The 27,711-nt window shown below is 43.1% G+C and overlaps 3 protein-coding genes and 1 long non-coding RNA gene across 5 annotated transcripts in view; 3 read left to right on the top strand and 1 right to left on the bottom strand.

The window, feature by feature from the left end:
* Positions 1–31: 31 nt before the first annotated feature.
* On the bottom strand, positions 32–7,638 carry anapc2 (anaphase promoting complex subunit 2). Its single transcript, XM_040123997.1, has 14 exons — positions 7,261–7,638; positions 6,386–6,635; positions 5,956–6,277; positions 5,721–5,853; positions 5,374–5,608; positions 5,097–5,216; positions 4,763–4,880; positions 4,308–4,486; positions 3,962–4,103; positions 3,484–3,559; positions 2,768–2,971; positions 2,106–2,238; positions 843–1,084; positions 32–725 (listed from the first exon to the last, which is right to left on the bottom strand). The coding sequence occupies exons 1-14, from the start codon at positions 7,357–7,359 to the stop codon at positions 516–518; spliced, it is 2,463 nt and encodes an 820-aa protein (XP_039979931.1). The 5' UTR covers positions 7,360–7,638; the 3' UTR covers positions 32–515.
* A 1,717-nt stretch (positions 7,639–9,355) lies between these two features.
* rnf25 (ring finger protein 25) lies at positions 9,356–14,564 on the top strand. Its single transcript, XM_040124249.1, has 10 exons — positions 9,356–9,418; positions 9,719–9,790; positions 9,968–10,064; positions 10,350–10,417; positions 10,555–10,624; positions 10,793–10,864; positions 12,129–12,275; positions 12,356–12,445; positions 12,653–12,790; positions 13,653–14,564. The coding sequence occupies exons 1-10, from the start codon at positions 9,402–9,404 to the stop codon at positions 14,316–14,318; spliced, it is 1,437 nt and encodes a 478-aa protein (XP_039980183.1). The 5' UTR covers positions 9,356–9,401; the 3' UTR covers positions 14,319–14,564.
* Positions 14,565–15,850: 1,286 nt separating this feature from the next.
* Positions 15,851–21,678, top strand: kat8 (K(lysine) acetyltransferase 8). The gene is made up of 11 exons (XM_040123761.1): positions 15,851–16,284; positions 16,829–16,903; positions 17,128–17,306; positions 17,407–17,460; positions 17,690–17,854; positions 18,203–18,292; positions 18,477–18,617; positions 18,973–19,066; positions 19,801–19,951; positions 20,109–20,263; positions 21,462–21,678. The coding sequence occupies exons 1-11, from the start codon at positions 15,969–15,971 to the stop codon at positions 21,524–21,526; spliced, it is 1,485 nt and encodes a 494-aa protein (XP_039979695.1). The 5' UTR covers positions 15,851–15,968; the 3' UTR covers positions 21,527–21,678.
* Positions 21,679–22,146: 468 nt separating this feature from the next.
* LOC120788192 overlaps positions 22,147–27,711 on the top strand; it is a 10,877-nt gene continuing 5,312 nt past the window's right edge. For both annotated transcript variants that reach the window (XR_005707199.1, XR_005707200.1), the window contains exons 1-2: positions 22,147–22,473; positions 23,271–23,419. This is a non-coding gene — a long non-coding RNA (uncharacterized LOC120788192). The remainder of the gene's footprint in view (positions 22,474–23,270; positions 23,420–27,711) is intronic.

Raw genomic sequence — 27,711 nt, 5'->3', positions numbered from 1 at the left:
GAAACCGTACAAACACACACGAGACGTTACAGAGCTTTTATCATTATAATATCGGTCTTTTACATCAGTGTTCAACACCAATAGGATGCGCAACAACTTAATTTCCAGCTGCAGCATTAACACTGTCTGGACTGATGCTGGAGAGGGTGGAAGTGCTTTTAGTTTGAAAACCAAACCTTTCAGAGGAAAAGCCTTCACAAAATTACACTACAATCATATCACAGGAACAACCAGCTTGACAGGCTGGTGGAAATTCTGTTGGATTACCCTGAAACTGAAAAAGCTATTCTCCTCTTTCAGCTACTGTTACTTACTTGTGTTGCGGGTGATGTCAGAGATTATCTTTAAGAAAGGGTCCGTTTGCAGAACACACGGTAATTTACTGATAGCTGATACAGGCAATCCCAGGGTTTTTTTCACCCAAAAGCTGAGGAGAACAGTATTTTTCTTATTTTTCCCACAGCACACGAATGCAGCGTCACACTTGGACAGTTTTCCCTGGTTCCTGACCCTCATCAGTTGGATTTGGGGAGTCTGTAGACGCCTGCAGAAACCATCAGCTGATGCTCCCTGACCTTCCTCTGCAGGAAGGCCTCCAGCTCGTTGACGTCCATCTCCGTGACGACGGGTCCCGTGGCCACGAACATCCGGAGCATAGAGTGGATCCGGTCCAGCGTCATGCTGTCTAGGTTGGTCAGCATGGCCTGGATGTAGGCCCAGAACAGCTGCAGAGACAGACGCTGAGTGTTTTACGAGGCCTCTTGGCTCGCAGTAATTTTTCATCCCGATAACTGTTACTGAATTTTTGAGTATACGTGTGTGTGTGTGTGTGTCGTGGGCACCTGCAGCTTCTCCTCCCTCTGCTCGGACTGGGTGGTGGTGTTGGAGTCTCTCTCCTCGTCGCTGTCGATCAGCATCACGCCTCTCTCCATCTTCTCTTTGGATGAGCCCGTCTCCACCACATAGTAGCGCCCTCCCGCCTCCTCCCTCAGCACGCCGTGCTGCTGCCACAGAGCTAGCTTCCTGTGCACCAGCTCCTTCGGGGCACCCAGCTTCACGCTCAGCTCCTCCAGCGTCCAAGAACCTGATGGACGACAAATAGATTCCTGTTAAATAGGAATTCACAATCGACTTCTTCTGTCCTGAAACGGATTCCAGTACCTCAACTCAGGCTATATGTCGATACGGAGTAGTGATTGATAACCACTGCTCTGCTTCCTTACCTTCAAATCTGTGCACCTCGCTGTGTGGAGCTCACTGTAATCATTTTTATATTTAGCAACATGAGGGCAGGGACTGCTGAGGCGCTAAAACCTGACTTGGAGACCTGCTGTTGCTGAATGAATGTAGCCCACAGCAGAAACGTTGAATTTTCTAATGACATGGCCGGTACCTGACCAGCTTATCAGGGGCCGGATTCAGGGCATGTATGCTGGAGGAGGAATTAATGAATGTCAGCCACAAGATGTTAGCTTGAGGTTTCAAAACATCTGACCAAAATCCTGGTGCGCAGAAAAATGATCATAAATCCAAATCTTCTGCTGGTAAATTTTTGCAGCTACTTTTTGACAAGGGAAAGTTCTTGGGTGATGTTCTGATTTAATTTTCCATTATCCTTCTTAGGGGTTATACTTAAAATTGAAGCAATAAAATTTGTAGATGCTTCTCCAATACTATAATTTGACAACACCTGATGAAGACCAACATTTCCATCTGTTAGCTCGAAACATCTTTTAAATTTAATTTCCTGGGAGCTATCAGTGCAGCGGGCGGATTTTTGTCCGACTTTTAAAAGAAAAATACAAACCATAATCAAACAGGACCAAAATACAACTGGCAATTTGGTCAAATCATATGAAAGATGTGAATGAAGGAGCCGTAAAAAGATTTTACTGTGAAGCAGCCAGTGCTGAGTTTGATGGTCACTATAACACATTGGTTGAAATCAAGCTCAAGATTTGATTATGATTTTAAATCGACACTCTATACTCTTGTTGGCTAACATGAGGATTTCCCAAAACGTTAAGCGGAATCTCGCTTAACAATAATTTTTATTCTGGAAAAAAAGCAAACACATGAAATCTGTTTGAAATGAAAGACGCTACTTTTTTCCTGGAAGTGCAGGATGATGGCAGCGTGGATGGGAGAGACAGTGAGGTTGGTGAGGGTGCGATCCTCCAGCTCCACGTCCAGAGTGACTGAACCCAGGTGAGGCTTCCAGCTCAGCGTCCTCATGGCCTGAAACAAAGAAAACAAACCGATGTTACAGAGTTGAGATCCTTGGAAGTTAAATCCACGCCGCTGCTGAGTGTTGTATTTCTGGTCACACGCAAATCAGTGATGTCAGAGCGTTTTGACACTGACAGCTGATGGAAAATAACGTGGAGACAACAATGAGGAAACGTGGAGTTTAAAGGATAAACAAATAGTTTTTTTGTGCCCTTAAAACTCTGCTCCCAACTCTGATACATCAGGTGTCATAGTGTCCTTGAACGCAACAATAGTGAAGGTTCCTTAAGAGCCCCTGCTAAAAACTGCAGCATAGATGCAGTATCAACTTAATTTCACCAGATAATTTTCATATTGTACTGAAATAAATTGAAGACAGTCAACAAAAAGGTCTTGATATGCTTTGGAAAAGCATATCACAAGAGTGATTTATAGTTAACTGCGTAAAACATGCAAAAGCAGCACTGGTACAATCAGCTCCTCCTAACAGAACAACCAGTGACATGCTGTCAGAAAGCAGCAGGTGACTCCACTCCACCTTGAGTTTCTCATAGCGGTGTGTGTAGGCCTCCATGGCCTGGCAGATCAGCGGAGGCAGCTCCAGCTTCTCCTCCTTCAGCGGAGGCCAGAACTCGGAGGACAGGATGATGGCTGACAGGGACAGTGGGGGCTGCTCCTCCTCGCCCAGCCTCGATTCCTCCTCACGGATGTTGCTGTTGATCCTGCGAGAGTCCGCCATGTCCTGGACAGGAGACGGACGAGAGCAATGTGAGACCATGCATTTCACGTTGATTCAAACCTATCTAGTGCATGGTGTCATTGTACTTAATATTATGATTATAAATACGTCATCTGCAAATTTTTAAAAACTACACCCTTGTAGAAATGTGAATTGTGTCCTGTTCCTAACCACGTGGGGGAAATCACAGATTCAGAATTTCAAACAATGAATTTTAATTTCCTTACTGAACGGTAGTGAAAGTCAGTTTCTTCTTATAATCAAATAGACTGTGATGAGACGGTAAAACTTTCCGCTAAAACCCCGGAGGTGGAAAAAGACCAAGAACAAGCCACATACAGTGGGCTCCAAAAGTCTGAGACCTCTTTCCCATTGTGGACCCCGCTGTATCTGTTCGATGTGTAGGTCAAGAGTACCTCCTTTGTTTTAAGGTCAGTGCATGTTCCAGAGTTGATCATTGTGACAAGGGTATTACAGCATATGGGACTGTTTGACGTGTGTCAGAGTGTGTTTACCTTCAACATGACCTCGCAGTAATGCATGTGAGACTCCCCGAACCTGAGCTTCAGCAGCTCCACGTTACGAATCTCCCTGCAAACAGAGCACAGAAGACAAAACGATATACATCATCGATGTATGATATAGACGCGGCAGCAAAGACCAGCCAACAGCTGGTGGTCAGGTCAGTTCAGTACGGTTTCATGGCCGTTAGCCACATGAAAAATCTATTCCTTTCCCATTGGTCTAGTGTGGTGAATGGCTCCCTTTACTACAGTACCCATGAGCCTCGGCTCAAATCCCAGTGGCACTTGGTCACTGCAGCAAGGAACAAGATCCTCCATACAATGACTCCAAATCCAACAGTGGATTGATTCTAAATTTTTTTCAACCTGTGACTTCACGTCGCCATTATTCTGTCATTTCCCTAATGACAAGTTTCCGACTCAACATCATCAACACATACGTTCAACGTCTAGGTTCGTTCCGATGTACCTGGCAGTGTTGTAGTTGAGCTGGTGCAGCAGTCTGTCAGCCAGGACGGCTCTGTACTCGTCTATGAAGATGTCCTTACTGCCGTAGATACTGACCAGGAGGCTGATGATGTCTGACGAACGACGTTTTGAGCCCATTTTATCTGGCGAATGTTAAGAGGAAACCCGTTAGACCCCGAGTGAAATTCGGTTCATTGAACGACACCATACGGGGATCCACGAATGCAAACACAAGCGAAAACACGTTGTGTTCAATTCAGTTCAATTCAATTGGATTTATACAGCGCCGAATCTTAACAGAGGTTGTTCTCAGGGCGCAGGTCCAGACCAGAGGCAGGTTCACTGACCTGGCACGGCGTCGGTGGGGTCTGGACTCCAGTCCTCTGGGTCGTTGCCTTCTTCGTCACTGTCCTGCATCTCCAGAGTCACCGGGTCTCCTCTAGACAGCTCGGAGGCCAAGTCGGTGCAGCCCTCAGCGTCTCCAGTTAGACCGGCTACGATCTGCCTCACCGTGTCCTCCCGAGTCCTACAACGCACCGCAGAAGCTTTAAGAGAAGTCAACTGAAGCTGTCTTATTTAATCTGTGTTTTCAAGTTTTTGTTTTGGTGTTTTGGTTCAACTCAAGTTTTCTGCATTTTATTTCATTTTTACACAAAGTAAAGCACAAAGATCAGGGAGACCAAAGATATCAGCCACCAACAATTAAACTTCATATCGAGCAAGAACTTTAACATGTCACCATAATAATAATAATAATTTATCTCTATGTTAAGAAAGTTTTTATAAATAGAAAGCGGCTCACCTGAGGTACTTGCGGATCGGTTGGCAGGCGACCTGCAGGATGACCATGGACGGGTCCAGCTCTCTGAGGGCCTTGATGGCCGAGATGTAAACCGTGAGGATATCAGATGTGTGAACGCCTGAGGACGGATGGCACACAAAGACAGAGACTAAAGAAAAAGTGTAACTCATTTTGAAAAAAGCTCCTGGTTGTGCTGTGTCGTCGCTGCATTAACACGGTACTGTACAAACACCATCCCTTCCAATGGCTTAAGACATCTTGTTTACGTGTTGCATCTTGTCTAGCGAACAGGTGTGGAAACAGAAACAGTCTGGTGCACTGTACACTAACTAACCCGGATGCAGAAGGCGGCTCTCAAAAGCAGATTTCAATGAGGTGAGGAGCTGCTGTCTCTGGTTGGTTCTTTCTAGACAGAACTTCAGATCCTCAATAGCGGCTTTAGATTCTGGGAAGTCTGAGAGACGGGAGACGTGACAATAAACACAAGAAAAGTCACGCAGCGAAAGTTAAAAATTCAAACATCTCTGCTCTTAACTCGTCTACAGTTTCACTTTGAAGACATGCTGGGACACTTGGAAGTAACCAGTGAACTATGCTGCTTTCTCTCTCACCTCTGATGATGCTGAAGAGCTCTTCGATCCTCATGTTGACGTAGATCCTGCAGAAGAACTGGTGCATGTGGCATCTCCACTGTTTCAGGATGGAGCTGGCAGGCTGGCCGACCAGGAAGCTGGGCGCGCTGGGGGCGCTGGGGGCGCTGGGAGCCTTGGGGGCAGGTACCGGACTGTCTGTGTCCACCTCACTTGCAAACACTTTGCTCAGCCAGCCCAGCACTAGCTCCAGCCACTGCTCACACAACAAGAAATGTAACGTTAAGACAGCTACCAGCTAACGAGGGGCTCGTCCTGATACAACGTCACGAAACTCATCTGAACATTCACCGATCATCCGGTTATACCTCCTGGAACTCCAGCAGGAAGGAGCATTCATACTCGCCCCTGCAGTGCTGCTCCATTCGCTGCTCGATGAGCTTGTGCAGGATGGAGGTGACGGCCTCGGAGCTGACCCACTCCAGCAGGTGTAGTCTGGAACTACAACCACATAAGAAAAAGAAAGAAGGAAAATCAACCATCCACCCTCATTTGAAACTACTTTGAGCCAGCCACAAACTTTGAGCTCAGCCACATACTCACAGTATGTGGCTGAGCTCCTGCAGTTGTTCCAGGGCCTCCTGACACCAGCACTGCTGTGTTGGAACCCCACAGCCCGGGCAGACCCCTCCCTCTGGGCCGTCGGGAACCTCGGCCCCGTCCTCAGCCTCCCCCTCCTGGTTCATATAGACGGAGAAGGTCCTGCTGTAAAACTCCAGCACTCGCTCCTGGAGAACAGGGGAGGGAGAGAAGAGGAGGAGGGCCCTGATGACGGTGAAGGCCCGCTCCTGAAGGCCCCTGGGCCCCGGGCCACAGAGACCACCCCTGCCCTCATCCTGCCACATCCCCAGTCGCTCCAAACCACCTGGGGGGAGGAAAAGGGGCGGTTTGAATACTGTTGCTGCCCTGACATAAACAGAGAAAACCAGTGGTCCGCTCTGAACTCATCCAGTCCTTATATTTTTCTACTTGCCCAGGAAAGGCTCCAGTCGGTCCAGCAGTGTCCGAAAGGTGGTGAGCAGAACCCAGGCCCTGTCTCTCTCCTCCAGCTCGTTCTCTGGCTGTTTGAGTCCGAACCAGAACTCAGGAACCACAGAGGAGGACAGACGCATCTGCAGAGTCTCCAGCAGCCAGCTGCCCAGCAGCCGGCCCAGACCCTGGTGACACAGCAGGGCCAGGGAGTCCGAGAGGCTCTGCTCCGTCACCGAGCAGCCAGGAGACACCTAAAAACAGAGACAAATGATTTTGTTCTCACACAGCAGGGTTAGTACGGAGCCTTGGGTCAGTTTTTGTGTTTAACAAACTGATCTCGGATTTTCAGCATCTTGGTCTTGGCCAAAGGTTTCACCAGGGCAGGGTTAGTACGGAGCCTCCTCTAGTCAAAACTGTGTTTTCTTATCCTTCCTTCAACTGCAGGTTGGAGCCTCGACCTGCAGAATGACGCTGCACATTTGGCAAACAGGAGGTTGACACTGGTAAACAACCTCTTCCATTCAAATGACGACAAAAAACATCAGCAGCTGGCGCTAGTCGACGCGGGTTTGTGCACAGACACAGGCACACAGCTAGTAAAGCATAGCAGAGACACAACGAGACAGAAAGAGACCACCGGGAGGACAAAGACAAGCAGTGACCAGAGAGGCGAGGATACACATACCCCGAATTTCACCGAGAAACGCTACTCATTAGTGAACTGTCCTAAGTCATATTTCACTGGGTGTGAACCATGCAACAAACGAGCAAACATTAAATCATGAGATATTTGAATGGAATTCGGCTGCATCGGGCCCCTCCATGTTGGCTTCGGGGTTACTCGACCACACGAATCCGGTGACAACCTCCACTCACCAAAGCTGCAGTGATAGTATCCCAAGCCTCAGCGACCCCGTGTTGTGGTGCGGATCCAGAAATCTCGGCCGAGTCCGATTCCATCAAAATTTCCTCCATTTTCTTACACTTTCTTCAGAAACAACCAACTAGCTAATGTGAGCGTAACATTTAATCTTCGGATCCTTTTGCCGGGTTATAACGTCGCACACGTCAATGTACAAATATTCATTATGTCTTAGATGTGTTTTACTTATGTCTAAAAGTAATAATAGCTCTTATCACTCTAGTGTTATGAATTTGAAATAACGTTTGTGTATCGCGGGTTTACTTCGTCTTCTTCGAATGAGTTACGGGCCAAGTGTACGCTCAGGCGCTCCCCCCACAGTCAGCGGCAGGCAGCGCCTCACTGGGATCAAGAAGTTTGTTTTGAAAGTCTACAGGAAGTGTCAGTATGATAAACTGGTCGACTTGACAAGTTGACCCGAGGCTCGTGGGTGTTCGCTGCCCTCCGGTGGCCACAGTGAGGAATTGCAACCCTCCATTTAAATTCTTGGCAGCGCAGAGTTAATCAGAGTAACTGTTATTTTAACATCATTATTGGAGTGACTATGACAAACAGCCGCTGCAGCATCGATATTTTTAATAACTGTATTAACAATTCGTTGTTTTAATAACACTCACAACAGTCTAACAGTTACTTAACATTGTCGAACAGAGTTTATGTTTGTCATATGAAATGTGAATATTTCTGCCCTCTAGTGGCCACAGTGAGTAACCACACCCCCCCAGCGTCAAGTTAGAGATATCAAGAGTAAAACTACTTCCGACACACAGAAGATCAGTATTATCAATATAAATGTCAACAAGTGAAACTAATTATTACGTAGAAAAGAAAGTTACCGTATTTATAATAATCCCACAAATAATGAGTTGTTTTAATAAGATATTTCTGTTCGACGTGTACCTCAGCACATGTGAAATGTGAGATATTAGCGACCTCTTCCCATGATCACGAACCATCAACTCCTCTTTTCCGTTATCTTCTATGTTTGTTTGTGGCATTTTATTTCAGCACCTACTGATACCCAAGATTTCTCTTAATTTTTTCCAAAGCAATCCAGTTATTTAAGCGCATCGCACTGGACGGTCTGAACCTCTTCCCTTTCCATTGTTTCCCAGTAATGTGGCTGGATTTTCATATAGATGCAGATGGTGCATATTGTTCATCAGTCATCATCGTTGTTTACTTTTAAGGAAACGTCGTGTGTTGACTGTTTTGAAATGAGAAATAATTGTTGTGCATATGAATAAACTTTTCCTTTTCTCTCCATCTTTTTCTTTTTTGTTCATTTACGTCTGAGTATATGTAGGTAAAAGTGCATTTGTATATATGTGGCTGTCTCCGGTACATATAATTTATATTTAATAGTAATTGTATTTATTTATTTATTTTTAAAATAGTTAAACAATAAATCGGGGTGCATTTTAATCACGAATATTTCTTCCCTCTAGCGGCCACAATGAATAACTACAAGTACACCATACTAGCGTCAAGCGTGCCACATTAAGTGTAGTGCTACTTCCGGTTGAACATTCAAAAATAAAATTTTTACAGTAGCTGTAGTTACGCACTATGACCACCGGAGGGTGTATGCTCAGATTATACGTTTTTGTCACATTGTCACGTTTTTCATTTAAATTGGAAAAATCTTGTTTAATCTCGTGACCACAACAGAGAATTATTTTATTTTTAATTGTTGACAGAAGTGCGGCCATTAAACAAACACACAAAAAAAAATCATAAATGAAATACACTTTTGAAATGCAGGTGCAGTTACGCACTGTGGCCACCGGAGGGCAGCGGACACTCAGGATAACTCCCCTCCGCCATTGCTCGACATGCTAGCACAGTAAAACTTCCGGTGAAGACGTTCAAAATAAAATTTCAAATGGGGCGAAGGTGTGGATGCGGGGCTTTGATTGCGGGAATAGGCGTGTTACGCTCGTAGCAGGAGTAACGTGATGTAGCCGTGGCGTGGTCACGTGATTTTTTTTGTTTTTTTAAAAATCGTGTTGACTCGGGCTGAGGACACTTCCGGCCGGTACACTTGTGTTTTTCAGCAGCAGCAGCACCCAGCGGCTCACACGGAAACATCATCATGGCAGCGGAGAGCGAGTGAGTGAGTCTGTTTGTTGACAGCGTGTTGTTGTCGACTCTCCCCTCACACCCTCAGAAATCTCACGACACTGCGTATTTTATCTCCAGCTAACCCGTTCAGTGTCAGTTACTGTGCTCCGGGTAAAATCCGATGAAGTGTCGCAGGCCGGGGGATGGAGCTAAGCAGTAGCACAGTGTGTGAGCTAACATGCTAACGTTAGCTTAATTTCTGTGAACGTTAAACAGTTAAAAACGGCTCAGAAAAAGGAAAAAAAGACCAGTTTAACAGTTTAACTCCCGCAGTTTTCTCCTCCGCAGCGTGGTGTCTGAAATCGAGGTGCTGCAGTCGATCTACCTGGATGAACTGCAGGTGGACAGGAGAGAGGACGGGTGAGACAACAGTTGGCTGTAATTTCAGCATTTTGATGGTTTAGCTTGGGCTCAGAGTTCAGACTGTTCGGTGGTGCGAGGACTCACATAAAGGGGTGGGGGGCGGTTAACAGCATTCCAAGCGGAGTGTGTGACCGTCAGCTGTTGTTAAAGTGGCTGGTGTTTTCTGTCCTCCAGGGGCTGGGAGGTGAGCCTGGTCCTGTACCCGTCCACTGCGGAGGACTCTGTCTCCCAGTTTGTCCGACTCACCCTGACACTGACCCTCGATCAGCAGGTGCACTCCCCATTTTCTGATCCTGCCATGGCATTTGTGCAGGTTGACATTCTGGATGTGAAGGGGGAAAAAAAAAACGTGACAGAAACACAATGCCCAGTATTACATGCTATAGAATGAAAGTTCCACGTGTCAGGTTGTGGTTTGTAAATAACTCTAAATAATGATCTATCTGCACCAGGTCATTGAGGATGAGGCTGGTAAATTGTGTGTTTTTGTTATTATTACTACTGCTGATGAACGAAAGTAAAGTCTGAGTCTCCTCCCCCCTTTTTGCATCTGTAGTATCCCTCGTCTTCTCCAGCCATCTCCATTCATAACCCCCGGGGGCTTTCTGATGACAAGCTCAGCAGGTAATGGACTGGACCAGTAGACTGATTAGACTCTATTCTCTCAGTGTGTCTCATTTACCGACTTCCCTGTTTTCTGCTAAGGAGCTTTATATAACAAGTGTGAAACCCTGAAGTCATGTGCATCTCCTTTCTCCTAGTGTCCGAAAGTGTCTTCAGTTGGAGGCTCAGTCCTGTCTGGGTTCGGCAGTGTTGTATCAGCTCATTGAGGTCACTATGTGCAGCGTCTTTTTCCATATCATTTATGAGAATATACTGTGTGACTCCCAGCGGATGATGGCGTTAATCCGTAATGTTGCTGATCAGTAATATTGTTACTTAAGTCCCTTGATGCTCTGTTTTGTTTTTAACTGTCCTCTGTCTTTTTTTCTTCCCAAGAAAGCAAAAGAAATCCTGACTGAAAGCAATATTCCTCATGGAAATTGTGTCATTTGTCTCTATGGATTTCAGGTATGTTGTTTTTGTCTCAATGTGTTTCCACCACATTTCCCATCAGTCACAGTGTCTTCTGTCCCATCTCACCCTTTTTATGAAGAAGCAACATGTTGAATATCAAGATTTTTTCTCATCTATTTTTACTCTTCTCACCGTCTGTCACTGTCAGAATCTCTCAGCGCTTTAGCGGATTTTTCTGTCTAAAAATTATTATTATTATTATTTATTTTATTTTTTTTTAAACATTCAACAGTCTCTTTCATGATCCTTCCTGATTCGCAAAGAAACCTCTTAAATTTTGCTCCCTGAACTCTTTCGGGAGGCTTTTGCTGAATCGAGTGCAGCAGTTTAATAGCTTTAAAGCTGCACTAATCATATCATGTTTTTACAAAAGGATAGAGTGGATATTGGACTTTGGATGTAAACATGAGGAGATTGTATGTATGCATATCAAACAGAAGTTCTGCCCTGAATCACTTGTGCCTCTCACTCATCCAGAACCCAAAGTTTAGTTGCACAGATCAGAGCTCTTGTTCTTCTTCTGGATGTTGATGTTGGCAGATTCCAAAATATTAAGCAGGTAAAAAATAATGAATAGAGTCTTTTTTTTTCCCCTTTGTACTGTTAAAAACTATGATGATTTAAAAGAGTTAATTTTTCGCTAAATGAAATATTCTGGTATACAGATCATAATAATTAGGATGGTTGTTTAATTTTGACGTGTTTAAGTTTGCTCAGTTTGTCTCAGATTCCTGGAAAAGAGGACAAGATGGACTATTTCAACAGTATTTCTACATTTTTCTGTAGTAAATGTTTTCTTTTTCCAGTGATTTACAGAATTTTCGTTATAGAAAATTTACATTTGATTGTGAAAGTTGTTCTAGTTGGTTTTCTCTATTGTTGGAGTCATTTTTAAAGCAAAAAATCCAAATATTCCAGGTTGACATTTGTGAAGATTGATGGTAAATTCAGTATCTTAAGATTTTTGGACTGTTGGCCAAAGAAACCGGTAATTTGATGAAGTCAATTTGGGATTTAGGAGACATTGACTGACATTTTTGATTATTTTCTGGCAATTTAAATGTTAATCAAGAAAGTATTTGGCAGATTAGTTTATACTGAAATTCGATTTTGTTGTATTGTTTGAAAATGTCTAAGCAGCACTCTGGATCTGACTCATGTGAAATTGTGGTGTCTTGTAAGCCCATGAGGGCTGGGTACAGTTGTTGCACGACAACTGAAATCCTTCCATGCTTCTGTGTGTGCTGGATGTTTTCAGGAGGGAGAGACGTTCACCAAGACGAGCTGCTACCACTATTTCCACTCCCACTGCCTCGGTCGCTACGCCAGCCACTCCGAGAGGGAGCTCCGCCAGAGGGAGAAGGAGTTAGAGGAGGACAAGACCAGAGAGAGAACAGACTATCAGGTCCGATATCAGCAGCTGTGTTGACAATTAATAGCTGTTATCAAAGAAATCCTGAATACTCACACGGAGTCCTCTGATAGGAGCTGACTGTGGTGTGTCCAGTGTGTAGAGAGCCTCTGGCATATGATGTTAATCAGCTTCTGTCATCCCCTGCACCCCAGCTGCCTGAGGTAAAGCCAGCTTCTAATGTACTGCTGCACTTCACAAAGCAAGCTCACCATAAGGTCTATTACTAGCTTTACCAACGGACCTTACGCTCAGGCTGTTTTGCTGACTGCTGTTTCCAGGGTCAGGAAGGAACTTTCAGCCTCAACAGATTCACTGTCTTAAAAAATGAAAAAGTAAAAGCATCAACTGACTTTGTGTTTTTCACTCAGCTGGACGAAGCAGCGATTGGTTCAGATTTTCAACAAAAGTGGGTCGAACTCCAGAAGCTTTTGGAAAGACAGAGGGCCAAAGGTGGGATCATTGACCCGGAGGTGGAATCGAATCGTTTTCTCATTCATATCAATGAGGTAAGGCTGAATCATCCGCATCTTAATGTTAGCTTGTTATATTTTGCCCCAGTCTTTTATTTTAGAGTAATCGCATACCTTTTTAACATGGCTGAGAAATCAGAGCCTAAAAATTGTCTTTATTTCCGTCATACTACAAATCACCTGCCCATTTTAGTTACTCAGGCTTTTCTAAAAGTTGTTATGGGAGGAGTGAAATCAAAGACCGTCTGGATTTTTTCTCCTTGCTCCCCCAATGGAGAGCGGATCCGCAGCAGTGTGCTCAGTGCTCCCACTGGTGGCCAGCAAATATCCATGACACAGCTGTTTTCAGCAATCGTTGATTCACAATACTGTAGCTTCTACTTCAGTGACTGTATAGGGTGGAAATTCATTCCTTGGAGAGAAAGGGAAAAAAAAAATACGAAAACCTGTCCAGTGGAGATTTAAGTAAATTTGAGTTTTAGGCTTCTGTAATTTACTAAATAAATGTAGTCAAGATGGGAACAGAAAAAGGGAAAGGAAAGGATTATACCTCTTTAAGAAGTGATACGCTTTGACCTGTAGTTTACACTTATCAACTTCAAGCTACTTTACGCTAAGGGAAAACTCATATTTTGGGAAATGCTCTTGTTGGCTGTTAAACCCAGAGTCAGACATGAAGATGGACATGAGTTTCATCTCTGCACTGGAAGCACATAGAGAGGACTGGGAGATGTTTGCCTAGCTTAGCTTAACAGAAAAGAGCAGAAGCAAACTGCTTGCCCAGCTCCGTCAAAAGTAAAAAAAACCAAACACCTCAGTACAAGCTCAAAGCTGCTTTATTAAGGCTGCTCCTACACAAAGTTATATAAAAACATTTACAGTGATGCAACTCCCACAGGCTCCATCTGTCGCTGAAAACGGAAACCTGGACGTAAATATCTCCACTGGCCCTGCGGTACCCTCTGCTTCTAATGTTTCCCCTGATGAAACTGGTATCAGAGTGGACCAGTTTGTTCCTGGACTGTCCCACTGCAGAGGTGGTCAGGGCCAGAGGCATCACAACCAGGTGAGGGGGCCGAGGAGAGGCAGGTCCAGACCTCAACACGGAAGAGCCGCCCCCATCACAGAGCAGCTGGACAAACTCGCTCTGTCCTCAGACTGCACTGAAAGACCAACAAAAGCTCAAGCTCAAGCCCAAGCCCAAGGTAGCCATGGCCATCAGATGCAAGTACATGCAGAGTTATGTCAGCCAAAGACAGGCAGGGAGGTCTACGCAGGGCAGCAAGAGAGGCAGGTTTCTCCCGACGGTCAGCCAGTGTGCAGGTCGGCTCTGGAGACCGGATGCCAAAGAGATGCTGCAGACTCTGCCGGCGGCCGTGGTCATCGTGGACGGAGAAAGGGCCCTCACCGATATGTCTCGCACAGCGGGGGCCCTGGGCCCGCGCGATGCCACTGGGACGGGCGAGCTTCGAGAAGCAGAGGAGGCGGGCCCCACCGGGGTCATGGCAGGGGCTTCCAACAGAAGGTGGTAGAGAGAGAGAGGGCAAGAGAGGAGGTGCTATGACAAAGGGCAACAGGAGGGCCAATGAACAAATGTACGTGTGCCTCCATTATGAGTTTGAATAGATTAAAACCCTGCAGCAGAAATGACATTCGCTGTAGTGTCCTAACCTCCCGCACATCGCCGTTATCCTGGTCTCTGATATGCCCTTTCATGCACACTAATATCAGATACCGATGGTTGTTGTTTTTTGTTGTGATGCAATATGACTTGAAAGAACCGCAAATAAAATTTTCTCTGGATGTCAGTGTGTTACAGTGTGTCTGTAATAAGGTTCATTTCAGTTCAGTTTAGTTACAGCAGCTGTGGCTGTTGCAGCTCGAATATCTCTCTTTGAAATGTATCAATTTGAAAATAAAGGATTCTGTAATTTGAGGCAGCTGAAGATTTGCAGGGAGTGTTAACATAGCAATACACCAGACAGGGTACTGAGGCCAGAGAGGGCCGGAGTGGTGCCCTGAGGTCCGCGGGGCAATGTGGCCTTGGAGGTCCAGTTTGTTATTAAGCCTCATAAAGGACTTTTGTACTTCAATCCATTCATCTGACAGCTGCAGTTACCGGTTACTTTGCAGATTAAAATTTAAAAAAAATAGAAAAGCAATGCATTGTTACACATTTAATTAAACCACCCAACATTAAATAAAATCAGCTTCGCATTGGCCTGCTACAACATCACAATGCAGCTAACATGTTAATACATCAGTAATAGTCACATTGTATCGTATCACTCCTAATAGAGACCATTTTGCCTGCACGGAGGGCCTAGTTTAAGTACATTTAGCTGATAACACTTACTTCAGTACTTTTACTCAAGTAAATTTTTACATAGAGGACTTTTACTTATAAAGGAGTATACTTTACAGCGTGTTTTTACTACTTTACTCCGGTAAAAGAATCTAGAGAATAGTCCTAGGTCTGCAGCTGATGGGGCTAAACTGTCCAAACCTCACAGCCTGGTAAGAACTGGTCTGGTGGTTCTTGTTCTGAAAAGGACCATTTTGCCCTGAGTACTGTGAGGCTGGAAAACAAAATTGTGATTTTTCTATCCATATTACAAATAACTGGGCAACTTCTTTGTGGCCCAGACCATCAGGGGCCCCGAAGGTTACACATTTATGGTCTGGTGTTTGTGGTATTTTGACAAATCATTAATTCCTTAATACTGTTTGCGCCACATGCAGCACAACATAAACAGGAGTTACAAGGGGCTAATGGTGACACCAGCATTATTATATAATACACATCTTGGAGAGGTTTGGTGAGTTAACATATAGTTTTAAATTTGTATTCTTTCAGTTTATCTTGTGCATATTCTTAAATTGTGTACCCAGAAACTAGTAAGAGATTTCTAACCATAGGCTACACAATGCACAGAAAGTGGGACAATCACATCTTTCTCCATCTTTACCCCTAAAAGTTTAGTTCGGCCCTGAATTCCAATGATCATAAAACCAATTTTAAAACAACGTAGCGCTAAGACACATGGGAGCTGTTGTTGTTGAACGTCGAAGGAGGAGCATCTTAGGAGGAAGAGAGGCGGAACCGTCGCCTCACCGACGCCATCTTGGCAGTTTGTTGTTGAAGACCAGCCCATCTGTATAATCTGCGCAGGGTCGCAGAGGCGTGTGGTTTGTTTTTAAAACGACTGCGGGTATGACTGGCGGGACCGAGTTTCACAAAAGCTATAATAACAACAAGGACTCGGAGTGTAGAATGGATGTAGACATGGATTCAAGTCATATTGAAACTGAGCGGGGAGAACTGGACGGCGGTATCCCGGCTGCGTGTTCTTCCAACGGCAGTGGCGGGGAAGAAGACGAGGCGGAGGCCGTTGGCCGTGGGAGACAAGCCGGGGGTTCTAGTAGTCAGCACACCCCGGACGGAGGGGTGCTCGGCAGCGGAAGAGAGCAAGAGGTGTCGGTCGAGATTGGAGAGACGTATTTATGTCAAAGAGCCGACAAGACATGGCGTGAGTGATACTACTGGTCTGCCAGTTTACACACATTTCGGTTAGCGAGCCAACGTTACTGTCGCCTTTGTTTTGGGAAGGAGATCACACCAAACTCAATTCAATTTAGAAGCTCAAAGTCTCAGTAATTCTCTAACAATGTATTTCGCTTTAGGACGTAATTCAACTATTTATATATTACGAATTATCATTGGAACTTTCTGGAAAATTCGGCACAGATGATTAAACACTGCAAACAACGTGCGAGCCACTTCTAAAAGTTGTTATGGTCCCTGGAGTAAATCGGCTAAAGTTGCAGTTTGGCGGATTTTGGAATCTCCGAATTGAAGAATGGCGCACTCCATATTAAACTACATTTTACCGGGTGAAATAACATGAAGTGGTTTTGCTAATAAACAAAAATAGTATTAAAGTATTAGGAATCTGAATGACGTTTGGCTAGACATTTTATCCAAACCAGGTAGAGTTTGCAGACAACAATTACTGGCGAAAACAGCTTGGCTTGACAAAACTCATTACCTGACGGATTTTGCTTACTTTTCAGATACAGCCGAGGTTATTCAGTCCCGACTGAATGAGCAGGAGGGCAGGGAGGAGTTCTATGTTCACTATGTAGGATGTGAGTACATCGCTAGTTGTTGATACACTCGTGAATACAATGTACACAAAGAAACCTTCACATTTACACAATCAAAGTTGATGTCTGATGTTTCTTCACTATCATCCCTGCTCTATACCCTCATTTTGCCACTCGACATACCTTGCTGAATCTGCCTGCATCCTCTCCATCCCTCTCGCTTACTGGCCCACAATGGTCTTCGTCTCCTGTTCCTTGGCGTGCAGTCAACAGGCGCCTAGATGAGTGGGTGGGTAAGGCCCGCCTGGCACTTACCAAGACAGTGAAGGACGCAGTGAGAAAGAGCACCGAGATTGGAGGTGTTGGTGATTTGGGCGACCAGCCTGAAAGGAAGATCACCCGCAATCAGAAGCGCAAGCACGATGAGATCAACCATGTCCAGAAGGTTGAGACATTGTCTGTTATCTAGTTAATTTCTGGCTGTTTGTGGTGACAATCTCGTGTACGAAATGGTCGGTGGTACCTAATGCATTTTCTTTTTGCAGACGTATGCAGAGATGGACCCAACAACTGCCGCGCTGGAGAAGGAACATGAAGCGGTGAGGCTGGACCGATGTGTGTTGGTTTCTCTTAAAGATGACACACTGTACTTAAATAAAAAGCGTGCAATTATAACAGCCTTGTTCTGTAGCTCAGTTACCTCCTTCTGTGTCCTATGCACTATTTGGTTAAATTGACTTTTGCATTTAATGTTCAACTGAGATGTTTGGTAATCTTTATGTAATAAACCATTTTCCCACTACACCACCATGCCTGTCTCTCCGACAGATCACCAAAGTGAAATATGTGGATAAAATCCAGATTGGAAACTTTGAGATTGATGCCTGGTACTTCTCACCGTTTCCAGAAGATTATGGAAAACAGCCCAAGTTGTGGATCTGCGAGTACTGCCTTAAATACATGAAGTATGAGAAGACCTTCAGACATCACCTGGTCAGTCCAGCTTTCACTTCAGTTTAGGATATAGGGAAGTTTGTGCCTCTCATGGAGTCGTCTTTTTTAAATTTGACAACCTTTGCGTTTTTGCAGCTGTTTGTTCATCCTTTTGCCATCGTTGTTTGAGTCTAAGAATGGAGACTTGACTTGTGAAATTAAATGTCCTTTAAATTCAGAGTTTTAGTCAATGTCCAGTAGAATGTCTTGACCTTTTACTTATTACTTATTATTTTGGAAAATATTGTGACTTTTTCTGTGAGTCACGTGTAACCATCAGCACAGATAACTCCAGGAAACCATTAATGGCGATGTTTCTACATCCCTTGTGACCTTTTATCACTTCAGTCCCATTGTCAGTGGAAACAGCCTCCAGGAAAAGAAATCTACAGAAGGAGCAACATATCAGTGTTTGAAGTGGATGGGCGCGACCACAAGGCGAGTACATCTGCAAAGTCTGTGCCACGGCTGAAGATGCATGCTGTTGATTGCAAAATAATACGAATTCATCCGTTTCCCACCCAGTTTTACGTGGAAATAAAACTGAACTGCACTTCGATTCTGTAAGAGACTCTTATGAGTGATGACGCTGTACTGATTGGTTGTTGGTCTCTGTTTGCAGATCTACTGTCAGAATCTTTGTCTACTAGCCAAACTATTTCTCGACCACAAGACGTTGTATTTTGATGTGGAGCCATTTATCTTCTACATCCTCACTGAAGTCAACAAACAGGGAGCGCACATAGTCGGCTACTTCTCCAAAGTAAGTCTCGGCATTGAGGGCTGTAATGTCTGGGGTTCGGTATTGTTTCCAATGGTGTTGGAGTGAAGTGGATTTAAACATATTTGAATTATATCAGTCTTAGTTTCACAAACGTTACACTTCTTTTAACCTCTTTGCAGGTTTTGCTTGACAGACCTGTTACATTTGTAATCAGTTCACTCATTTGTTAGTATTAATTGGGATCCTAAACATTCAAGTGCGTGTGTGTGTGTGTGTGTGTGTGTGTGTGTGTGTGTGTGTGTATATGTATGTATGTATATGTATAAAATGTTTGAATTGAACAGAGGACATAGCAACTGTTGGTCCTAACTGTTGCTTTTGGGCTTGTTTTTAGGAGAAAGAGTCTCCAGATGGGAATAACGTGGCGTGTATTCTCACACTGCCGCCTTACCAACGCAGAGGCTACGGAAAGTTTCTCATAGCTTTCAGTAAGTGATACAACTTTACAGAAGTTATAGTGTATGTTTATAAGTGCTACAGCTAATTATAACTTTTCACTATTGATAAAATATATTAGTTATTTTTTCCTATTCCTTTTGTAATAGCTTAACCTATAAACAATCCAGACTGACAAATGATCATTACAAATTACCAAAGCCTACAATTTAATCTTTTCTATTTTTTAATGCAAGCAGCCAAAAAAAATCAGTCCTCATTTGATGGTGACATGGAACAAAGAAAAACATAGTAATCTTAGTGCTTTTGAAACTGTAGTCAACAAATATTTGTCTAATAAGTTCATTTTTAGTTGATGAATTGCTAATCAGCATCAGTGTCAGTCTGACGTCTTGTGAATTTACTACGCCACTGATTGACTAATTTAAGCAGGAATATTCATACTGTATATACAGTATGTGCCTTCACCATGGTCTAGTGTTGGTTTCACTGTGGCTTTTCATGCATCCAACTGTAGTTGGAATACGGATCAAACTTTGTAATTATTCGCTTCATAGAGCCAACTTCTAGTCCAAAAAGAGTGAAGAAGAGCCCCTGGTCAAATTCTCAAGAATATCAGCTCACTTAACCCACACTTTCTGCATAAATGTATTGTAAGCAAAACAGTATCAGAATGTGAATTTGGCGGTTGCAGATAGTAGTGGGACAAGTGAATCATCATTTCACTTTTGCCATAAAATTTCTACTTTTACTACTGTGTGTGTAGGTTATGAGCTGTCTAAGCTGGAGAGTACAGTTGGTTCTCCAGAGAAGCCTCTGTCTGATCTGGGCAAACTGAGCTACAGAAGCTACTGGTCCTGGGTCCTGTTAGAGATCCTGAGGGACTTCAGAGGAACACTGTCCATCAAAGACCTCAGGTAGACACACAAACACACCGTTTGACAAAAAAAACCCCTAATCTGACAACCAGCACTTCTGTCTTTTTAACCAAAATCATCCCATCAGATCATACTGGTCTTAGTGGGAGCCCTGATTTTTATCATCACGTCAGACCCTCCTCCTGTTTATCCCCAGCCAGATGACCAGCATCACGCAGAGTGACATCATCAGCACACTGCAGTCACTCAACATGGTGAAGTACTGGAAAGGTCAACATGTTATCTGTGTGACGCCCAAACTGGTGGAGGAGCATCTGAAGAGCGCCCAGTATAAGAAACCACCAATAACCGGTAAGTCCAGACATTATATGACAAACACAAACTTCCATTTAATACTTAATTTTCTTCCTTTATTCTTGACCCTAAACCTGGTTTTAACTTTAACCACAAAACTCAGGATCTAACCATAAATCAGGGTTAACCCCAAGTGACAATCCCAAGATTTTGGTTTTGTTCTGCCTTAAGCAGGACTGAATGTTTACATTTTTTTAAGAGATAGCACCAGGCTAGTGAATTTGAAAGATTATAGCACAATTACTCTAGCACCGAGGAAAATAATGTCATTTATACTATTTAAACACATTTCCTATGTAACTGAACATGAAGCAACAAATGTATCTTAAGTATGAGTGTGTTTACTTCTGAAGCAATTAATTGAGTAATGGATAACAAGGTAAACAGAAAATTAATTGAGAACAATTTTGATAAGTGAATAATTGTTGAAGTAATTTATGAAACAAAAATGCCAGATATTCACTGGTTCAATGTTCTCCGATATGAGGATTAGCTGCCCTGTCAAAAAATAGTGAACATGTCCATAACTAGTTCCTAAAGCCTGAGGTGGTGTCTTATTTTGTCAGACCGGCAGTCCAAAACCCAATCATGGAAATCTATTAAAGCGAGCAAATATTCACATTTGGGAATTTTAGGCATCTTTTTTTTTTTTTTTTTTTTCTAGAAAAATTGACAGTCGATCAAGTTGTGCAGATTAACTTCCTGTCGATGGACTAACGGTTCCAGACCTTAACACACAAAACAAGTAAAATAATCACTATGGCTTTTGCATAAGTGCTGTTGGTCACTGTTGTTAGCACAGGATGCATTTTTTTATGGTGCAAAAACTACACTATTGTCAGGCAGCACAGATACGATCCAGTGAACTCAGGGTGTATTCACATTTTCTGAGACTCCTCTTTCAGTCTAAAACTTGTTAATTGTTCCTGTAGCACAGATTTTGTTTTTTTCTTTTTTCATCGCTCGGCATTAGAAAGCTCTGTTTCGTTTTTTGTTTTTTTTTTTTCTCCTTTTTTTGTGTCTGTGTGTCATCTCGTGAAGCCTGTCTCTTGGCAGTTACCATGAGTCCAACAATCGTCTGTGCGTTCTTTCCTCTGTGTTCAGGTTTTAACCTCCACAGCTGGTAACTGCGTGATGCATGTCTTTGTTTTTTACCGAGGGTCTCACTCAGGGTGTGTCTTAATCTCTTTCACAGTGGACACTATGTGTTTGAAGTGGGCGCCCCCCAAAAATAAACAAGCCAAGTTGTCCAAGAAGTGAGAGGCAGAGCCAGCGACGCCACATCTGTCCATCAGTCACCCTGTGCACATCGTCTGCCAACTTCCCCCAACTGGAAAAACCCTGCTGGTATTAAAACCCCCTGTATATAGTTGTTAGTAGCATCTGTCAGTATTTTCTTACAATAAATATATATATATATAAAAACAGACATATCTCCTGTTTCCTTCTTTCCTTAGTACCACCTGCTTCTAAAAGTCTGCCAAAGTCAAATAATATAAAATACCAAATAAAATGGTATAATAATGAGAGTGCCCAGTAAAATACTGTACAATAATAGTGCATATCGTGGACAGTGTTATGTTCTGTGTAGGGTAAGGTGGAGCATTGACATCTAATATAAAACTAGAATTAACTACAATGGCCACTATACCCACAGGCAGGGCTGGACCCCCAACTGGGCAAAGTGGGCAGACTCTAGGATAACTCCCCTCATGTTGAGCATATTCCTAAATAAAGTTGTGTTCAATCAAATCATCCCCAAACAAAGTCATATTAAGTTTTGTGTCAGCACGGGAGGTCCGGGTGCAGGGGGTCAACCGGTCACGATCCTAGGAAGAGTTGGACAATCCTGTCCCAGGAGTCGTGAGGACCTCAGACAGGTGTCGCTAGTAAGGGCTGCGTCCCATTCAGATGCTCCGGCTTCAGGGCCCGGACGTTACAGCTGCTGTCTCACCGGCAGAGCTGAACGGTGCGGAGCCATCATTCACGATATTAGTTCCACCCGAGCGTGTCGCTGCTGTAGGAAGGTTTAGAGAGAAGACCAGGTCCATTTGCTGGGTTTTTCCACCCCAGGAAATTTAAATCGGTTCATCTTAAGTGAGGGAGGGAAAAAAAAGCTTTTTATTTTTACCCGGTGAGCAGGTGAACAACAGTCCGTGCAGGACCCTGCGCCTCCGTCGGCGGGATTTCGGGGAGTCCAGCAACAGGTGAGTTGTTTTAACAGATTGTGATTGGAAGCTTTATATAAAAACATTTCAATGATCTGCAGCGTAGTGGCATCAAAAAACGATCAAATTCGTCCGAAACGAGCAACATTTAAGTCTTCATCCATGTTTGTGGTGGTGTCTGTCTCACATTTAGACCAAGCCTTCAGCTTGGCCCGTGTCTTGTGTGAAACGTTGTAGTTCCCCCGGAGCAACGGGCCTTCAGATGTAGCGTCCAGGCAACTTCCCACCGTGTGGTTTGTCACCGGAAACTCTCATTTCCCGGCCCGATGTAGTTCAGGGTCCGATTGTAATGAACAGAATAAACACAAGGGGGCGCCAACGGCTTGTCCGACCGCCTCGAACTTAGTCACGAAGGAGCCGCAGCAAAGATGAGGTGGACAGACCCAATGGTCAAGCAGAATGGATAACCTCGTCCCATGAAGCAGTAATAACACGAACGTTACACAGAAAAGGAGCATTTTGAACAGTAAAAGTCGCTGGAACAAGTTCATTTAGGAATCTAAATAAAATCACAACGATTATTTTATAAAATCCAGATCAAGTCAAATATGAAAGTGCAGCGTCTGCTCCCGGATAAAATCAATTGTGCTTGTTTTTCTTTATCAAAAGAAAAAGGCCCGATTGACCCCCACTGACCTGTTGTTTAGTCCCCCGACAGTGGTGAATGTTTCGTTGGTGCACTTACTCCAGACAAACGCCGTGGTGTGCTTCAGAGGTGATACGGTGCCTTTTTATAAAGAGTCCTCATCAGGGAAATGGCATCATGTTTTTTTCAGGCAAACCCACTGTGGGGAAACGGAGGACAGAGCAGCTGGATGGAGACCGGGAGGCTGCAGGGTTAAATCCTGAAGCAGAAGGCAAGACATGGGCAGGGAAGACGAACCTCCTCCTCCTCCCCCTAGTTGCTCAGTGGTGTGTTTTTAAGGTATAGACTCTTTTTGAGCTTGAGCTTTCACTTAAACTTTTCAAGATAAATTGATGGAAACGTTAATTCTCACAACATAGTGTTCATGTTCACACTGTGTGGAGTTTTTTGATGATAATCCATTATGGTTTTTATAGAAATGAGTGTGTTGCAGTGCAGAAACACTCGGACAGAAACACTTATGGAGGGCAGCTTCTGCCTGGAAAACCATTATGAATAATTAGGAATGATGAAATTAATTAGTTTTGTTTTGACCTAATTATCACATAGAATATTATTATGACTTAATATCTCATTGACATGACTTAGTAAGTCAATTCTGACACATCCCATGCGTTTTGAGGATTATACAATACCTCTGCATCCAGTACAGTGAGAGGTCCAGGACGCGTTTAGCCTAGCTTAGCGTAGCACAGATACTGAAAGCTGGAAGAAGCCGCTAGTCCACCTCCATCAAAAGAGAGAAATAGTTGTTTTTTTACACTTATCCATTAACAGGATACATTCGTTCCAGGCTTCATAAAGTATTTGCCAATTACCCAAGTCCTTATGTTCCTAGTTATGGTCAGTGTCACGTGCTGGGAGATGGATTGCTGCCACAGAGGGGGTAATTAGCTCTGTCCTTCCAGCTGTTTGTCATTGATCAGCTGTATTGATGATTCCAACACCGCTGGCTGTGGGTGCTCTTCACTGCAGATATGAAGCATTTGTGAAAGTTCAATAAGGACATTCTCAAGATCTTTTCAGTATAAACAAGGAGGGGGGGGCTGAATTGACAAATTTTTCAAAACCGTGTGTACTTAAATGATACGCCATTTTTGATGCTGTAAACAAATCCCAGGACAAGACCAAAACCAACAATGTGTTGGACTGACTTCTCTTCGAGTGCATTGCTTCCCCCACAAAATGGACTACTGGCAGAATAATCTGGTGCTCGACTGAGGATTTGGGGCAGCAGGACAGTGTGTGTGGGACTGAGTCAAAATTAACTACTGTGTGTGTGTGTGTGTTTATGGTGATGAAGGAACATGGAACCCAGTAAAACAGTGGGACTCAGCGATGTGTTTTCAATAGGTTTGAAGACCGATGGAGCTCTGTGATACAGAGGAGTAAGATATACCAGGCTCTGGATTCACACATGGCACTTACTCATTGATGGTTTTGGTCTTTTCGTGGAATTTCAACAGACTTACCTTTTAACCAGAAGGCTTGAATTTCAGCTGTGGTTGTTCTAATGGCCACTACAATCTGCTCCAAGAAAACCAACACTATTGAAGTTCTCTATAAATAGAAAGTATATTATTAGGATACCACATCTGAAGACAGGTGTGTCTCTCCTCAAGGCCCCCCCAGTCTGTGCCTTTGTCCAAAACTAAATTTTCTGGCTTAATGATGGCAGCAACCCAAACTCCAAAATGTTCTCTAACAAACACTACAGCCATGTTATTAAGCAGTCTATGATCTAAATACCCCTCTAACACACTAACACGTCTAAATGTAATCTGACCTCCGCTCAACAATACCTGTACATCAATACAAGAGCATAAAATAAATTGCATGGACACAAAATAAGGGGAGATTGTTTTATTTCCAAAATCGTACTTCAAAACCACGATGGTCATTTATAAGGCATTCATAACAATTTTTTTTTTATTTTGTTTTTTATTTTGGTTTTTGGACACTTGAGACAGTTTTGATGCTTTCAGAGAAGGTATCCTAAAACAGGAGTACAGCTAAGGCACAACACTATCCCCAGTGAGAAATCAATAAAGAAAAGCAAGCAAAAAACAAATAGTCAATAAGAGAAAGAAATGGCACTGGGAAAACAAAAACCTTTTACAAAAAAAAAAAGGTACTAGGTAGAAAAGAAAGAAACAGCAACAAAATGAGGCAAAAATAAAAAGTACAAACAGAACAAACATCAGCTGGGATTTTCCTCCAGAATCTGAAGACTTGTCAACATCTGGACGTTTTCACACCATCAAAATGTCATAAAAATCCTCTTAAAAACAGTCACGTGACGTCTGTGGCACCATCACAGCACTGTGTCCAAAGACCTGGACCTTGCCAGTAGTTAACTTAAAACTATACATCATCTATTAAGTATTTTACAAAATACTGATTTTTACATAGATTCGCTTGTCATAAGAACAAAACATATTGGACATAAAATGGCTCTGGATTTTCAAATTAATACTATTCACCTTGAGCAGGAACAAAACATAAATAAAGCAGAATTTATTTGTCACATTCCATTTTTTTTTTCCTTTTAAATGTTGAGGACATTTTTTGACGCTTGCACTAAAATGACTGTTGTGATGTAAAATATTCAGGATTTCTCTGTTTAGATCAAAGTCTATGAAGTTTTGGAAGCTGTTAATGTTTAGACTTTACAATGTCAGTGATTCTGATCGATCTAAAAAAAAAAATTCCTAAAAATCCTGCGAGAAATGGTTTGAAAGGTGACGACGCCAAAAATCCAAACGAGTTTGATTAAATTGCAATCAAACATTTTCTAAAATTAAATAGTTTTGTACATCTTGCATTCTGTTGAGCCCTTAATGCAGTGGCGATAACCTACTGATGTTTGTGCTCTCTGCATGTTTTGGTCCTCTACACTGCTGCTGTACTGTTTGTGCAGCTCCACAGAGAATGGCTCTGACAGGGTTAAACCCAGCAACACCAGCTGATTGTGCTCAATAAGAATCCAAACATCTGGTAACATCTGCACCATGTGTCCATCATTTCAGACAATAAATTATATAAAATAAACACAGTCTTTAGAATAAATATGACGTACTGTTCGTGTCCTTTAAGTGCTGACTGTGAGAAAACAACAGTTCATTGTGAGCTTTACTCCCATTGTTACAAAACTCCACCGGTCTCCAGTTTTGGTCCCAATATCAATATTGTATATGATGACTGAACAAACTGGAATAATTTATTCCAAAAAATATAAATGATTAGTTTTTATAGTAATGAACAATATAAGTATTGATTGAACCAGTATGGATTAGGATTTGTTCACTGAGATTACCCTGCACCATTTACTTTTAAAGGACCAGTGTGTAGGATTTAGTGGCATCTAGCGGTGAGGCTGTAGATTGCAGCCAACTGACTCCCCCTCCCCTCACCCCTCCCTATGTACGAGAACCTCAAGTAATGTAAAAACGCCAAAGGCCCCTATCTAGGACCAGTGTTTGGTTTGTCCGTTCCGGGCCACCGTAGAAACACGGCGGTGCAACATGGCGGGCCACGTGGAAGAGGACCCGGTCCTTATGTAGATGTGAAGGGCTCATTCTAGGCTAACGAAAACACGACGACTCTTAGTTTCAGGTGATCCTACACTAATGAAAACATTACATTCTATTTCTGCCAATAGATCCCCCTAAATCCTACACACCGGCAAGCAAACATATATTTTTCAAAAGGTCAAAATACTGCTCTAAAATCCAGTGTCGTATTGTCAAATTCTCAAATTAAACAAACCAAACCCAATCAGAGCCTAAATTGATTAAGATATTTTTCCATGTAAAAACCTCAGTCATTTAGTTTAACAATTGCACTGATTTTAGACATAAAAGTACCTGTAGTGTTGCCATTTTGAATTTAGTGTATCTCACTAAAACTTGCTGTGTAAATTTCAATGTCGGACCTTTAAACACAGTCTTTCCAGTTTCCACTGGGCCCTTCTCTATTTCGCATCGTTGTGAACAGATTGTTACGCATTACTGCTGAAACCCAGACTGGCTATAAATATTCGCTGAGCCAGCTTTCTTGGCACAGTATCGATCACCGAGCAGCGTGGAAGTCTAAAGGTGCATCTAAATGCCTTGGTTGGCCTCCTCCCCTCCACTCACCTGCTGCTATATCCAAAGCTGAACTCACAGGAAGTAATCATCTTACTGTTGTATGGAAGCAAATGTGGTTCAAAACTGAGAAATATGCAACGTCAGATTAACAAAAATCACAATATAACAACTGATATAGTTAAAGACACAAACCAAGGAACTTTGTTCAGTCAGTGCTTTTACCCATCAACATGTTCTGGTTATTATCAAATGAGATTAATATAGGAATAATAAATGACTTATGTAACAATGATGTTAAATTTGAAACTGTACAATCGCTGAATAGTAGATTCAAAGAACATTCATTTTGCAATCAGTTTGGGTATTAAACTATAAATTTGCTGCTTTTCTCAATTTTTGATATTATAAATGGAGTATTGCTCATATATACACATGATATAAATATGCATTTTCAAAGCTCGTGCTCTAACTGTTGATCTG

The sequence above is a fragment of the Xiphias gladius genome, chromosome 3 (assembly GCF_016859285.1).
Source record: "Xiphias gladius isolate SHS-SW01 ecotype Sanya breed wild chromosome 3, ASM1685928v1, whole genome shotgun sequence".
NCBI classification, from domain to species: domain Eukaryota; kingdom Metazoa; phylum Chordata; class Actinopteri; order Istiophoriformes; family Xiphiidae; genus Xiphias; species Xiphias gladius.
Note: the sequence above shows the minus strand (reverse complement) of the source record. Positions and strands in the feature narration are given on the sequence as shown.